Source organism: Neophocaena asiaeorientalis, unplaced genomic scaffold, assembly GCF_003031525.2.
Source record: "Neophocaena asiaeorientalis asiaeorientalis breed wild unplaced genomic scaffold, Neophocaena_asiaeorientalis_V1.1 scaffold46, whole genome shotgun sequence".
Classification (NCBI taxonomy): Eukaryota; Metazoa; Chordata; class Mammalia; order Artiodactyla; family Phocoenidae; genus Neophocaena; species Neophocaena asiaeorientalis.
The window spans coordinates 3819577-3835911 of NW_020175393.1; the positions used below are offsets into that span (position 1 = coordinate 3819577).

At 47.1% G+C, this 16335-nt stretch overlaps 1 protein-coding gene across 3 annotated transcripts in view; it reads left to right on the forward strand.

Moving 5' to 3' along the window:
- Positions 1–16335, forward strand: part of BRPF3 (bromodomain and PHD finger containing 3) — a 98581-nt gene that overhangs the window by 27768 nt on the left and 54478 nt on the right. The window contains exons 12-13 of one of the 3 annotated variants that reach the window (XM_024765944.1): positions 5247–5305; positions 6923–7116. In XM_024765944.1, coding sequence (XP_024621712.1) covers positions 5247–5305; positions 6923–7014 — 151 coding nt within the window. In that variant the 3' untranslated portion in view covers positions 7015–7116. Of the gene's footprint in view, positions 1–1210; positions 3547–5246; positions 5306–6922; positions 7117–16335 lie in introns of those variants that run through there. The other 2 variants (XM_024765942.1, XM_024765943.1) reach the window with 2 other exon arrangements.

Sequence of the window (16335 nt, forward strand, 5' to 3'; positions counted from 1 at the left end):
GACTCGGCCACCCTGCCTCCACCCAGGTGAAAGTGCAGGGTTACCTGCCAGCAGCTGGTCTGCATTTGCCATGTTAACAGTAACCTGGTGTTACTAACAACACTGATTAATGGTGTTAATAGTAACTGAGGGGTATTGCAGATCAGATTCCTTGTGAAGCACTCTGAGATGGAGATTTGTATTAGGAGTCATTGGGAAGAGCTGTGAGGGTGAGGGGGCGCAGCACTGGGCAGAGGAAAAAGTTGAACTGCAGTGCACTTGTTGCAGAGGCCTCAGCTCATCCTGTTTGGAGCTCTGGAGCTGGGTGGCTCATTAGAGATGTCAGGGATTGGGGCTGTGCCTTTGTACCCCCATGTCAACCAGTCATTGAATGCTGGCTGCCCCTAGGGAGGGGGGTGATATTGATGGGGGTTGATTCCTGGAGCAGGACTCACTTGAGAGACTGTAATCTGCCAACACTCCCAGCGGCTGCAGGGAAGCATGTCTCAGTCCTGGGCGGAGAGTTCTGGGCAGTGCAGGATCCACCGCAAGGGGCTTGTCTGCTCATGGCTTACAAACACCAGCAGGAGGATTCTTTCACCTCTGCTTCTGTAGAGTGAGGAGGTAGGACTAGCTAATAGCTATCATTTATTGAGCATTTACTCCATTTCTTTATGCAAATTGCTTTACATGCATGATTTCATTTGGTCCTCATTTAAATCTTCATTAATCCCCTCCCAATCCATTTTACAGATGAGGAAGCTGAGGCTCAGAAAGCCAAGAATCCATAGCCAGAACTGGGATACAAACCAAGATCTGGCTCCAAAGGCTGGGCTCTTAGCCACATGTTATATTCACTCAGGGACCTTTTAAAAAACACCAGGTGCAGGCCCCACCAGAGATCATTTCATCGATTCCTGACATCAGCTCCACTTCCTAGCTGTAGCTCCCTGACTCCACAAGGCAGGGTGAGGCTCAGAGCCCTCCAGATGACTCAGCTAGTCTCCCTGGGGGCACACGGGCTTCCCTCTGGCAACCATCTAAGCTGAGTGAGTGTCCTGGGCCCAGCTGCAAAATAAGTCACTTGGTGGCTTCCTGCCTGTGGCATCCCAGTCTGCCTCCCTCTGCCCTGTCCCCTCCCCCAGCTTTGCTGGTCCTGGGCAAGTGGGTCCAGAAGAGCCTCCTTTGGGACCCACCATGGTCCAGCCTTCTTACTGTGCTTGTATTTTAGGCAGTGGCTTCCGAGGGACAAAGTCCTGCCCCTGGGTGTGGAAGACACTGTGGACAAGCTCAAGATGCTGGAAGGCCGCAAGACCAGCATCCGCAAGTCAGTGCAGGTGGCCTACGACCGTGCGATGATCCACCTGAGCCGAGTGCGGGGACCCCACTCCTTTGTCACCTCCAGCTACCTGTAAGGGCAGGGCCTGGCCTGCATCTGCCTGCCCTGCCTCCGTCCTGTGGGGCATAGAGAAGCCTCTTCCTGCCCCAGCCAGACGTACGGCTGGCAGCTTGCCCCTTCCATGGCAGGCCAGGGACTGGGCTGTATCCTCCCCAAGGACAAGGCCCCAGTTTGGACTAAACTGCATGGTTCCCCTGGTGGGCCTGCTGTGTGCCAAAAACTCCCACCTGAGCTCCCTCAGGGGCTTGTCCACTGAAGAACCAGTTAGAAATAGAAACAGCTGTGAGGCTTGGGCCCAGCCGAGGAGATAGACCTGGCCCCAGAAAGCAAGAGGTCTTGGGCTTTCTTAAGGGTGTGCCTGGCCCCTCCAACCCATTCCCAACTAACTACACCTCAGGGTGAGTGAGGCTCTGACACTGACCCCAGAGGTGCTGTGGATACACTAGGGTCCCACGGGGAATCTCACAGAGCTCACCCTCTCTCTCTATCACCCGTCCTCATACCTCTTCCCTGTCCCATCTTCTGTACCTCTGCCCAGTCTCTCTTTTTCCCTTGTTCCTTTCCCGACTTCCTCTTGTGCCAAACTGACAGAAACCATCACCAAACTGATCTTTTTCTTTTTATGGCTCATTCCCTTTGAGGCCAGCTGCTAGCCTACCACTTGGGTGACCCCTTCACCAGCACACCTCCCCACCCCCTTACATGTGCTACAGACAAACAGCTGAGGCCAGCCTGTGAGAACTTGCCTGCTTAGATTGAGGCAGGGTCCCTCCAGCCCTCTTCTGTCTTGCAGAGAGGTGGGCTCAGGCTGGACGGGCTCCTGTCAGCAGACCAGGCTGCTTGTGCCAGTGTCCATCTGTCCACGTGGATTCCGAGGGTTGTTGGGTGAAGCTGTGCCCTTTGGCTGGGTCTGCCCTTTCACTCCTCCTAGCGTCTCCTCGTGGGCTTTTCCTTTTCTGCACCTGCAGCCTCTCGCCTCTCTCTCTACCACTAGGGATGGCGTGGGGCCTGCAGTCCAGCATCTTCCTGTCCTGCGCTCTGCCCTGCCTAGCCTCTGCTGCTCTGAACTCCAGGGAACACAGTCTTTTATTTCAAACCCCCTGTCCCTTTCCCTCTTTTCCTTCAACCCCCTCTCCACCTTTACCTTCTCAAAAACAGAAGGGAAAAAAAACTGTGAAACGAGAATGCTGACTGACAAACCAACACAACTTTCAGAGGCTTCGATGTCTGTTCTCTGGATGTTCCTTTTCACCTCTTAAGCACCAAAGTTGCAGGGCCAGGTTGCAGGCCACTGATTGCCATGTTGATTTTTAACCTGACGTTCTTTTTAATTGTTTTAAATTTTTCATAGGGGAGTTTTGGACAAAACAAAGTCACTGGGGAGATCACTGCCATTTTTACACACTTTTTAAAAATACAACCAACCAACCGCCACGACTTCTTATACGTTTGGGACATGAGCCAGAGTTTAAAAGGGAACCAACAAAACTCTCTATAACATAAAGGATGGGGTTTTGGATTTTGTACAATAATGAAACTACAATACAGCCTATGGCTAGGGAAGGACATAGTGTATATAATTGTAAAATACTGTTCTAAATTATTCAGGCCTATAGTTTCCATTACTGGAGTCCTCCATTGTGTGGCTGAGTATTTTAAATGCACACAGTGTGGTTTATTTAAAGGAGCCAATGTGTCCCCCCTCCCCAGGTAGTCGGTCGGCTGTGGACTATGTGACCTTCGTCTCAACCTGTGTTGTAAGATCTCGGGGCTTTCTCTCTCTCTCTTTCTGTGTCTGTCTCTTCCCCCCAATACTTTCTCAGTCTCTTTCTCCCTTTTTTTTTTTTTTCAGTCTCTTTGAATCTTTCAGTCTCTCTCTGAGTCTCATTTTTAAAACTGCTCTTTTAGAACGGGAAACGGCTCAGATCCTGCTGTGGCATGGGGCCTATGTGTCTCAGTCGCGTCTGCTGTGAAGCACACGATGCTCTATTTATTGTAGAAAGTGACTTTATTTGCTTTCTAGAATTGTTTATAACAGATGGTATAAGAGAGGTAATAAACAGAGAAAAATCTATGCTTGTAAAGAATACAAAAGTTAATTTTACCTACTGTAATATGACTGTCTTAAACTTATTTTCTCTCTGAGAAATAAATGTTCTAATGGGCAGCAGTTGCTGTGTGTGTTTGATGTCGTCAGTGGGGCCTGCCCTTCTCCTCCTAATCTCTGCAGCCCTCCCCCTCTTCAAGACACCAGGGCCTATTAAGAATGGGGTTGTCTAGCTGTTGCAGACTCCCAGCTGGACAGGGCTCTGTCTCTCTGTCTGCCTGCCCGTCTGTCTCTTGGACCCCTGGGAGGGGTGCAAGAATGATTTCTGACGTTTTCCTCCCCAACAGCACTGCCTTTTGGGAGGTGTGGAAGGTCCAGCCTACTTCCCACGCCTTGGCTGCTCTGTAGCCCCATTCCTTTAGGAGCATCTGCTCCTTGTTCAGTGGGAGAAGTGGCCCTTTGGACATCTCGGGCACCTGTTCACCAAGCTTGCAGAATTGGAGTGTCTAGGCTGCTGCCACCTCATTTGACATTATTGCCATCCCCATTCTATAGAGAGGGAGGGAGCCGGGACACACAGAGAGTCAGAAAATGAGCCTGACTCCTTTTAGAGCTGGAAGCGAGCCTTTAACTTACCTGGTCTTCATTTTGCAGATGTGGAAACAGACCAGCAAGATTAAAAAACTTGGCCAAGGTCAGCCAGCCAAGAAATGGTGGCAGAATTGAGGGACGACGATCTGGCCAAGGCTTTTTTTGTGGGCTCCATAGCATTTCAAGGCTATGCTGGCCTGTTCTGTACCTCCCTCCCCTCTCTGTGGCTCTGGCTCCAACATTTCTGGAAAGGGATATCTTGAGCAGAAGCAGGAGTATTCCCTGAGACAAACTGTTTGTTGGGCCTAGGATAGCTTTTCCTTGACCCATTCTCTCTGGTTCTGCCTGGCTCCTGTGCTTAGCTGGGAGTTATGTATTTCAGTGTGTGGCTGGAGGACACAGGAGTCTCCTGATCGCCTGCTCCCCAGGGCCTTTGAAATCCTTATTGAAGTCACTGAAGTGTAAAGGCTGTCAATCTGGTATAACATTAACAAAGTCTCTCTAATGTACTGATAGTCCTTATATTATGTGTTATGCAAAGCTACACACTCCTAATCCCGCAAAGCTAACAACCTGATTTATAAGACACATTGCAGACAACTCTGAAAAAGCTTCCAGAAGAATGAAGCAATTAATTCAAGTGGGGTTAAAAATACCTATATATGAATTTATATTTTGAATTACAAAAGCAATTTAGAGCGAAATTACAAGCTCACCCTGTAGAACATTTTGCAAATAAAGGAAAAATGACCAGATGAGTAGGATTTTAGTAGAGAAGGATAAAAAGAAGTCATTGTAAATAGATGAAGCAGCTTAAACAAAGGGCAGCCTCTGGGAGGTATGGTGTGTATTCCAACTCCAGTGACCAACTGCCATCCCCTTTGACTGGAAACAATTTAGGGAGTGAGGCAGTGTGTTGGGATTAACAGCCCTGTCACTCACTTGCTGTGTGACCTCAAGCATGGTACTGGGCCTCTCTGAGCCTCTCTCAGACTGATTTAATAGAGGACCCCAAAGCCAGGGTGAGGCATTAGTACATGGTAGGTGGCAGCATCTATTGAAGGATTTGAATAGGGAAGAAACTTGATTGCAGCTTGGCAACTAATTAGACATCAGAGTCGAAAAGGAGTGTTATGGCAGGGTCACTGTGTGGCTGGAGGGACCAGCAGTGGGTTTGCGGGTGAGGATGGAGGAAGAGTTTAGTTCCTGATGAGTTTATGTTGCCTACAGGACATCTGAGAAAACCCCCCAGCAAGCAGATGGAACTGGACCTGGAGTTCCAGAGGAAGGTAGGAGCAGATGACAGAAATGTGGAGCCACTGAAGCCCATCAGTGTAGTTAGGAGAATGGCCAAGGGGAGGGAGGGGCAAGGGCAGTGCTGAGGAAAGCCCCTTATGTTTAGAGGATGGGGCTGGGGGACAGAGGATGGAGACAGCGCCTTCAGAGATATCTGGTCCTCAGGGAGGGCCTGACACAATGTCAAACCCTAAGGATCATCTAGCCACCAACCCACCCCCCCACCAATTCATTTCACACAGAGTGGCAGGTCAGGTGTGCTCAGCATCACAGAGCAGGAAGAGGCAGTGCTGGATCAGAATCCAGAACCTAGCACTTTCTACTCTCTCCATACCCACATATTCAGAGCCCTAGAAGTGAGCAGACGTTTCCTTAATTAATTTTATCACTGCTGTTATTAAAATTCATGGCCTCAAGTCTGAAATATGATACTGGAGCATGTGGAGGCACTCTGACCAGGAAAAGAAAATCTCACTTTCCTAGCAAGTTAAAAAATATCATTAAAAGCATTTGCCAAAACCCTGGTCAGCTTGGCCACTTTCATTAATGTAATAGTTGCTATTAACACTTGAGTGTGAATTTGCTTTTCAGATAGACTCTTCTGACCTGGCCAGGCTGTGAGCTTTGAGAGAAGAGGGGGTGAATGGTAGGACTGCTAGGCTCTGGGACAGGTGCTGAAGGGAGATTGAGTATGGGAGCCTTGTCTGCCCCTGGCTCTGCAGGCTCTCCACGGTATCTGTAGGGCAAGGAGTGTGAATATCTGGTCCTGCCAACTGCAGACAGTCTGGCCTTTACCAGGAAGAAAGGAGGGAGGTCTTTGAAGGAGGAAAATAGTTTCTTCAAAAGATGGGGAAGAAGTTTCTGCCTGACTGTGTGGTGGAGGAGAGGGGCCAGGGAGGTGTGTGTCTGAGCCAGAGCTGGAGGGGAACTCTGACTTGACCTTGGCACTTGGGGGTTCCCTTCTGCTTGTCCTTTCCCTTAAAGGGTGGAAAGAAAAAGATAAAGATGTATTTACTTATATTTTGCATGCTATATTATATATATTGCAATATAATTACATATATGTTAGTATTCTCTACAATTTTAATATTCTTAAGAGGGCTAGGACTCACAGGCTACATGGAGTAGAAAAAGCTAATTGTCCCCAAACTTCAGAAGGGTTGTTGTGTTGTTATTTCAAAGAACACTGTGTGTCCTTTGCTTGGCACCTGTAAGGCTGGTTGGAAGTGGAGGGTTTCAGTCTAACTCCCCTCATTTCTGAAGCAGTGTCTGAGTTCCTTCCTCTTTCTTTCTGCTTTGTATTGGCCTCTTTTGTGGCCGTAAAGATAGTTGGGGGGATGAAATGTTGATGGTTCCTGGTGGGCAAGAGTGCAGGATGCATAGGGGTCCAGAGGAGGGCCTCCCCACCCACCCCAGCTTCACAGTCCAGAAGACTGCCGAAGGATTTTATCTGAGCTGGTCACAAAAGAATATAAAATTTGTTATTTGCTATCTAATTTGGGAAAAGAAAATTTTTTAAGTGCAAAGGAGAAAGTAAGACTATTTTAACCACTTAGAAATAACCATTTCCACCATTTTAATGTAATTCCTTACTGTCTCATTTTTTCTAGGTAGAGCATGCATGTATTTTAGTTTCTTGTACTGGGTTGCTGGGAAATCAGCTGATAGCTGTCTGCAGTCACTGCAGAAGTTCTCAGCATGACTGGAACACAAGGCCCAACAGCTCTTCTGCCCAAGTTTAACTTTTCCTCACTTGCTAAGTATCATGAACTGGCCTGTGCCAACCATTGCCTGTTATTGTTTGCTTGTTCCCGTCATTTTGCTAAGATATTGGTAGACTCTAACAGTTGAAATTGAATAAGAGCTATAGTTCTCCATCCTAAGAACTTTTGCTGTTGGGGGTACATTTCCATGGAAATAAGTCTTGGACCAAATTCCACCCCATGTTCAAACGCCTGTGAGTGAGATGGCCCCTAAAAGGCCATATACATTCTTCTTCAGCTTGAGAAGTTCTTGCTCTCTGCCCTCTGGTACAGCACCAGCACCTGGCATGAAAGGTCATTCCAAGGTGGACACAACACTCTTTTGAGTGCAAAACCAGCTGCTGAGTAGGCCCGTCAGGGGGCCAGAGCAACAGAACTTTAGACCAAGAAACAAATTTTGTTGTTTTTGATACAACTTTACATACAGTAATTAAGATACACAACCTTGAATCTCTGTGAATTTTTACATTTGTAACCATCCATGAAACCACCACCCAGATCAAAATACGGAACATTTCTGGTGCCCCAGAAAGTTCCTCATGTTCCATCCTAGTCAATATCTACTCCCCCCATCCCCCAAGGGTAACTACTATCCAGGATTCTGTGACCATAGATCCATGTTGCCTGTTCTTGAACTTCATATGAATGGAATCAGACAGTGTGTGTACGTTTTTGTCTGGCTTCTCTCATTCAATATCATGTCTCTGGGCTTCATTCCTGTTGCGCACGTAGCTGTAGCTTGTTTTGAGTAGTATTCTATTGTACAAATATACCACAGTGTGTTTATTCTCCTGCTGGTGGACATTAGGTTGTTTCCATGTTGAGCTGCCATAGTAACACTGCTATGAACATTCTTGTACATGTCATTTGGTGGACACAATGCTCATTTCTCTTCAGAAAATCCCCAGGAGTGGAATTGCTAGGTCACTGGTTGGGTGTGTGTTTAGCTTTAGTAGTTCTACCAAACAGTTTTCCATTGGTTGGATGATTTACACGCTTGTAGCCGTGTACGGCAGTCCAGGTGTTCCACATCCTTGTCAGCACTTAGTATTGTCAGCCCATGACGTTTGCTCTAGACCTGCTTGTTGAACGACTTCCGCTAAGAGCCATCATACAGCAAGGCTTCTTTCTTCCTGTACAACACTACCTTGCTCCCAAGGGAGAGTTATGAACTGCCAAGGTGTTTTCAACTAGGGAACCCCCCATTGAGGGGATGGGTGAGGTGGGAGAACTGATCCTGTCCTGTGTGGCTCAGCCTTCTCTTAGCACCTACCTCTGTACTATGGTGCCACCCAGATCCTGCTTTGGCTCTTTGGGGAATAAGGAACTTCTTAGTTCAGAGTAACACAATCCTCCCTGGCCCCCTCCTCCTCACCCCTGGCCATTGGACTCTGGGGGACTGAGCCCAGCTTCAGGGGCTTCCTTTCTCATACAGACCCACACTGCCAATACTTCACTCCTCTGGCATCCTGGGTACAAGCAGGGCAGAAGGCACCCCCTGCACATTGTGTCCAAATCCTTCCTCGCCCACTGGCTGGTATCTGAAATTCCATTAGCACTGCATGCCTTTACCTCTCAAGGCCATGATCCTTGGGGACATGCCTGTGGCCCTGGTTTCCTTTGAATTATTGTTATCCCAGCGTGATAAAGAATGTGCGAGCAGGTCTTGATGAGGCAGTAGAGCAAAGGACACCGGGTCCTTGAGGGGAGGATTAAAGAGGGGATGAAAAGGGCCTATTTGCTTTTGGCTGACCTTGGTGACACAGACACACATTTCAGAGCCATCAAGGATGACGGCTCACTAAATCGACTTCAGAGGAATTGTTCAGATCACAGGTGGGCGAAGGTCTGAGATAAGACCATAGGGTCAGGGGAAGAGACCCAGAGAGGGAGTCTTGTTTGGGAACAAACCTCTGGAAACAAAAGATTGCAGAGCCTGAACTGATGTGGGCAGTCGTGTGAAGCCAGCCCTGTCCTTAGGTGCAAGAACGTGTTGGGGTCTAGGCCAAGCTGTGGGCTGAGGACACAGGCTTCCCTGGGCTGTCCAGTGGGGCTTCTGGGTCCACTTATGATTTTGGACACACTCCCAATGTTTTGGAAGGTTTTGGCGGCCAGAGCCCCGCCATTCCCCCTCCTCCTGCCCCTGTCCCTCCCTCCTCCCTTCCTCACACCCTCCCTTCCCTTTCTCCCTCCCCTCTGTGTCTCCCTCTCTCAGTCTCTCTTCAAATTTTATTATTCTTTATTATTTTTAACTCTAATTGATTTAAGTGATTTAGAAAATTTAAATATTCAGGAAAGTCTCCCTCCTTGTCCCCAGCCTCCTAGTTCCCCTCCCAGAGGCAACCGATTTTTCCAGTTGCATATGTAACTTTCCAGAGGTAGTTTAATATCAGCGTATGTGTACACATGCACACATGTGTGTCTATGGGTGTATGTGTCCCTTTTTTTATACAAATGGTAGCACACTGTTCACATTGGTCTAGCCCTCATTTTTTTAAATTGTTTTTATTAAATATTGATTAGTTATAAAAATAGTAGTTATACAATATATATCTATTAAAAAAAAAAAACCATGATACAATAAGCCACCTGGTACCTACCACCTCTCCTAGGCAAAGAAACAGGGCCTTTAAAATCCTCTTTGTGGCCCTTCCCAGCCTCACCTTTTCTTCCCCTAAATACTGTCCTAAATGTGATGCTTATCATGCCCTTTTTTCCTTTATAGTCCTGCCATATGTTCATGTCGCCATACAATATGTATGGGGTAGTGTCTCACCTTTTTGGATTTTGAAGAGAAGGAAGTGTACTGCCTGCAGTCTTCTACAGCTTGCTTGTATCCCAGCCACGATTAGATTAAGGGTCTTGAGGTTCAGTTGAGTGATGCCAATCATTTTCACTCTGGTATGGAATTCCATCGTATGAAGACACCACAATTAAGTTTTCATTGCACTATTTAAGGACATTTGGGTTGCTTCCAATTTTTTGCTGCTAGGATCAGTGCTTGTGTGAATGTTCTTAATTTTTTCTCCTGGTGTGTATGTATGTTTGGGGGGTTGGTTGGGGTAAGGATTTCTGTGGGGCATTTGCAGGGGCCTAGGGAACATACATTATTGATAAGGGCAAACTGTTTCCCAGAGTGGTTGTGTCAGTTCACATACTTGCCAGCTCTTTGAGAGTTCCCTTTGCTTCACGCCCTCGCCGATGCTTGGAATTCTCAGTTTTTAAAATGTTACAGGCTGATATATGTGGGATCATAACTCATTGTGGTTTAAATTTTTTATTTCCCTGATTATGCACTTAGAATTTTTTTACTTAAAATATATTTTGGCAATTGTCCTATATCAGAGCGGTAAGGACTTCCTCCTCCTTTCTTGGACTGGAAAGTGTCCATCATATGGAAATCTGACTATTTAACCAGTTCCTTATTGATAGACATTGAGTTGGCTCCATTGTTTTACAGTCAATTCTGCAATGAATAGCTTTGTATAGAGATGGTAAAGTGTGTCTGTACCTGAGGGAGTCTATATGTAGGTTTCTTACATAGGGACCTTCTGAGACATTTAGATGAAAATGGAAGATGGTTTTTGCTCCCCTCTGGCCCACCACCTGTCCGCTTCCAGCAAATTCCCTTAATTCCCCAAGTTCCCAAGATGGGAACTGTATCTGTCCTGTCTTGTTTCACCACCACACCTTTTCTCTCAGATGGTAATGCTCATCTTTCCCCCTTCCCTCTGAACCAACCCAGAACCAACTTGTTCACCCCTACACTCCACCCCCACCACCACCACACACACACAGATTCCTTAGGGACTGTCCTACCCCGGCATCTCCTTCTTAGGACCATCCCGATCTCAAGAATTAATATTTCCTAATGGGGTGGACTTTGCCTGGCCCTGAAGGAGAGGATAAGAAAACTGACCGCAGCCCTTACAGAATGAATAGTCTCAAAGGGGGCGGAGCAACAGATACATAAAACAACCAGGAAGTCAGTCGTAGGACAAATCCCAGCCCAGTATCTATTGGCTGTGCTGCCCTGGCAAACCTGGGCCTCATTTTCTTTATAGAAAGAGGACAGTAACCCTTCTCTGGGGCTTGGGGCCCAGTGGGGCCTATGTTCATGCACTTGCAGGTCATAGCTTTCCTTGTTATCAAGGACACTTCTAATTCAAGGAGCCCATGAAAATGACTGTGGTAGACGCAAGTTCAGGGTCTGAGAGCATCCAGAGGAAGGGGAAGGAAGCCCAAATTGGCATGTCGGTTCACAAAGAACTTTTCCTTATTCTGCTATAGAGCCCACATATTCTCTCTTTGGTGGGTGTTTTAGGGGGCTGTGAACTTATGCAGCTATAAAGCATGCTACAGTGAACAGCCTTGACCTCAGGTCGTCTGGTATGAGCAGGTACATCTGCTGGATGAGGCTCTAGAAGGGGAGCTGCTGAGTGCACTGGGCACCATTCAGTACATCCTCCCTGAATCTGCTCATAAGACTCAACCATAAAGATACTTCTTCCTTCCGTAATCAGACTCCCTTAGCACTTTCTCCCATAGACTCTGGCTGTCTGGGTACATGTCCTGTCTTCTGGGCACTTGTTTAGGGCGAGAGCAGGCCTAATTTCATTCTCCTGTGCTCAGCACACAGTAGGTGGGCACTCAACACAGGTGAACTGAGTTACCATTAACCTTCATGGAACATTTCCTCATTTGGTCCTCAAAACGACCTTGTGTGTGGGCCTGGCAGAATGATCATCCCCACTTTACAGGTGGGTAAGCTGAGGGTCAGAGACACCCTGTCTTGCCCTTGGCCATACTTGATCTTGGCCTCAGGCTGAGGAGGAATGGAAACCCAGGGCTTCTGACTCCCAGCACAGATTCACTACCCCTGGGCCACACTGCCTCCCAGGGGCTGTTGAAATGCAATTAGCTGAGGTAGGACCCTTGTCTCAGCCTTACTCTCTGGCTGTTTTTCCCTACACAGAACTAATGGCCAGGGCCTTCAAAGCCTTATTTTCTTGTTTATTTGCCAACAAAGATTAGAAAGATCAGAATATCTAACCAACATTTTTTGAGTCCTCACACACACTCCAGGCAACCTCTCAGCTCATTTACTTTTCAGAAGCTGGGACATTATTATCCCCCTCATACAGATGAGGCTAAATGAGTGGTAAGTAGCAGAGCCGGGATTTAAACCCAAGCAGAGTCCACTTTCTTAACTTTTCTATACCACTGGCTCTCAGTCAATGGCTTTTAGTATATGACACTAATGGATTATCATTATAATATTATTTCAAGCCTCTGTTGAAATGGTGGCTCTCTGCTTGGTATTTTAGGGATGACAGGAAGGTCCTTGGGGGAATTCCCTGGTGGTCCAGTGGTTAGGACTTCACGCTTTCATTGCCGAGGGCGTGGGTTCGATCCCTGGTTGGGGAACTAAGATCCCACAAGCTGTGCGGCATGGCCCCCCCCAAAAATTTTTAAAAAAATAAATAACGTGCTCATTTTACAAAATAAAATAAAATAACAAACAAAAAAGGAAGGTCCTTCACCCATAAAAATCTAAATACCTTCCCACCAGTTTAGGGCTGCTTGTGATTGCACAAGTAGAGCTATATCCCTTAGGCTGACAGCTTTGATCCTTCATGAAATGAGATACTCCCAGGTCTTTGTCAACTTTTTAATGCTCAGTCCTGCTTTTCATGCTATGAACAGCTTTCTCCTTCTCTATAGTTCTTACAATAAAACAGAAGAGGTTTTCCTCAAATGTAACATTAAATCACACTATTAAATATGACGTTACAAACTCCTCCTCTCACCACTGTCACTATTTACAAATTATCTGAAGGTCCTATCTCCTGTTACAGAAACTGGATTTGGATCCGTTTGCCTGACACACAGCAAAGCCAATCTACTGACCCCAGGTTGTGGTGAAGAAAAGTACAGTGTTTATTGAAGGCACTGAGCAAGGAGAGCAGGCAGCTCATGCTCAAAAGACCCGAACTCCCCAGCGGCTTTCAGGGAAGGGTTTTAAAAGGCAATATTAGTGCTGTGGGTTGCATTCTTCTGGCTGGTTGGTAGTGAGGTAACAGGGTGAGGTTTTGGGAATCAACATCATCAACCTTCTGGTCCCAACCGGCCTGGGGGTCTATGTGCTTGTGGACAGCAGTTTTCCTGGTTGGAAGCGGGAGAAGTCTGGTTTGTGTAAAAACGGTTTAGGAATGTGTGTCAGACCTCGTTATCTATATCTTTCAGGGAACTGGGAATTCAGTGACTCTGCTATGTAACTGATTTATAGGCTAAATTGTTATGTTTCCTAGCCCAACAGCTATTCTTTGTTTCTGTGTGTTCGAATTTCCTAATCTTTAACTCTTGAGCCAGACTTTTGAAACTGAGGGGGGGCCTGAAGCAAAGCCTTTTACCTCAAGAGATGGGGAACATGGGAGGGGTGGCTTGTACACCCGAGAGGTCCTCAAGTGTCCCACACAGTTTCACTCCCACCTCACTGTCTTCTGTCCCACTCAACCTGCCACTGCGCTCAGTGCTTTCACCATCCATGTGCCCGATCCACTGATGCTTTGGCCTCCCTGCTCCATGGCCTCCTCTGCCCCAGTGATCTTATCTTCCCTGGCTCACTACTCAGCCCCACACTCAAGCCCTAGGCCCTCTGAAGATCCCATGTTCAAAGCTCTTTCTAGTTCTTCTCTTCAAGCCTTTACTCCCATGGGCCCCATAGTCCACTGATCTCACTACCTTTCACTGTCCCCTTCAAATCCCTTCTCCCCTCCTTTCCCTGCCTCAACTCCATCTTAGTGATTACAACTCTTCTCTTGTCTACAGCCTCCCCTCCCGTACCTCAAGCTTTCTAGATTGTACTCACTTGGCAAAACTCCAGCCCAGTTAAATCCAGCTCTCGGCCGGCTCCACCTGCTCCACTGTATATTTTACTTGTTTACTTTGCTTGCCTCTGTCTGCCCCTATAGTACGTCAGTCCCAGGAGGGCAGGGACCGTGCCTCAGTCCACTGCTCTGTGTCTCAGTCCATACACAGAGCAGTGGACTGAGGCACGGTCCCTGCCCTCTTGGGGCTGACAAGGTAAATGTGCATGTTTGCTGAGTGCATTTCTTTCAGATGGTGGAAAAGGATCTGAGAACTTGTTTATGGTGGTATCTGGGGGCAAAGTGGAGGATGGAAGTCACATTGTGTCCAAGGAGGAACAGAGGAGGGGGAGAAGGGTGAGGAGGACAAGCAGGGGACTCCTCAAGTTTGCCCAAGGAAAATGCTGCTGTTCCTTCCTAACTGACTCTTCCTGTTCTGGGAGAAGATCTTGAAAGAGTTCTTCATTCTCGAGCCCAAATTACAGAATTCTAAACCTTTACCAAATTGTTGTTTCCTGCTAGTCTTGGTCACTTAAGGCTTCCAAGAAGACATTTGAATAGCCGTGATTAGCAGAGAATTGAAGCCCAGAGAATAGAAGGACACTGGTGGCAGAGCCAGGACTTGAACCCAGTATCCTGCCTGCAGTCCTGAGTTCTCTCCAACTGTCTGCTATGCTGCCCTGCTGTGCTTTCATTTGCGCAATTGTCCTTATCCTTAAAAGAAGGAGAGAAAATATTTTGTCTAACCCACACTGAACACTCTTGAAAAACACTGTGGAAGAGATTTGTTACCAGTTCGGGTCCTTGGACTCTTTAATCCATAGACATTGATAAGAGGCCAGACGAGGAATTCAGGCAAGGCTTTATTGGGAGCAAAAACAAATAATGGGTTCCCTTGCTCGCTCTTCTAGGAGGGTGGGCTGGTCCCTTACATGGGGTGATGGTAGGGGCGGATTGGTAGGTCGGGCCAGAGGGGTAGCTTAGGTGGTCTGCCCACCCCCTCGGTGGGGCTGTGTGCAGGAGTCATGCACAGGGCTCACCCTGTTTTTCTCCTAGCACCTCAGAAATAGCAGTAGGTTTATGGCCTTTTTATGTCTTATTCTTCATAATTGCCCCAACTGTATATGTATATAGTTATTTTTAGTCCCTTATAGTTTCTTTGTACTGTGTCGCTCTGGTAGCAGGTCCTAGGTCCCAGCCTATCTTAGATTGAAGGATCCAACAAGGCTCCGGCAAACCTGTATGACATGCTTACAGAGTGACACACATTCCCTCATCTAATCCCCACGGCAGCCCCCTGAGGTTGGTACTGTTATTACCTCCATTGTGTGGAGAAGGAAACGGAGACACAAGGAGGTTACACAACTACACACACAGGAAGTGACGGAGCCTCTGTGTGATTCAAGAGCCTATGCTTATAACCTTGATGCTCTAGGGTCGTAAATGCAACACAAAAATGACTTTTCAATTTAAGCAAATTTTTTCCCCCGAAAGGTTTGAGTCCTGTCAACAAAAGGGACTCTGACCCTCTGAAACAGAAAGCAGTGTGGGAAGGCAGGCACTCCTTGTTAAATTGTGTGCTAGAGATGTTTCAGCCCCAAGCCTGAAGGGGAAGTGCCAGGGGACAGGGGAAGGGGAAATGACACTTGGTTTGTCCCCTTTTGTGCCAGATGCTGTCTGTACATTAGCTCCACGCAATTCTCACAGTGGGCCTAGGTCATGTGTTCCCGCAGCTAGTTGGTGGTAGAAGTGGGATTCAAAACGTACACATTTTACACTATCAAGAGGATTCCCAAGGCAGTGTTACATAGGATGTGTTTAAACACCACAAATAAGGCATTTCTGGGTCATGAGCTTGGAATTCAAAGTAATCTTGGTTAAGCCCCAGCTGAGGCTCTGATCATTGCATTCTTTCCTTCCTCTTTATCACTTGAGAACTGAAAAATTTTGTACAGACTAGACTTTCCACTGAGATGGGTAGAAGAGTTTGAACCAACTAATCGCTAAGTTTCGACTCCAAAAAAGGAAACAACTTGTTCTAATTTGCCAAAACTTAGGTCAAATACATTTTTTTAAAAAACTGAATTGTCCACAGGATCCCATTTGGCATTTTTGTCTTTTTAAAGATCAGTTAACTAACGGGAGGTTTCTAAAGAGAGCCAGCCCAGAGTGATAGAACCGTGGCCTGGGGGTCAGGACTCCTGGGTCCTGGGCCTGGCTCTGGCTTGGGCTTGCTGTGTGACCTTGAGCAGGTTACCTCCCATCCTGGGCTTCAGCACTATGAAATAAAGGGCTTGTGTCTGATGAGCTCTCTGTTCACCTCTAGACCTCAAGTTCTAGGATAGGATCATGGGCTCTGGACTCAAGACACTGGAATTCAAACCCCTGTGT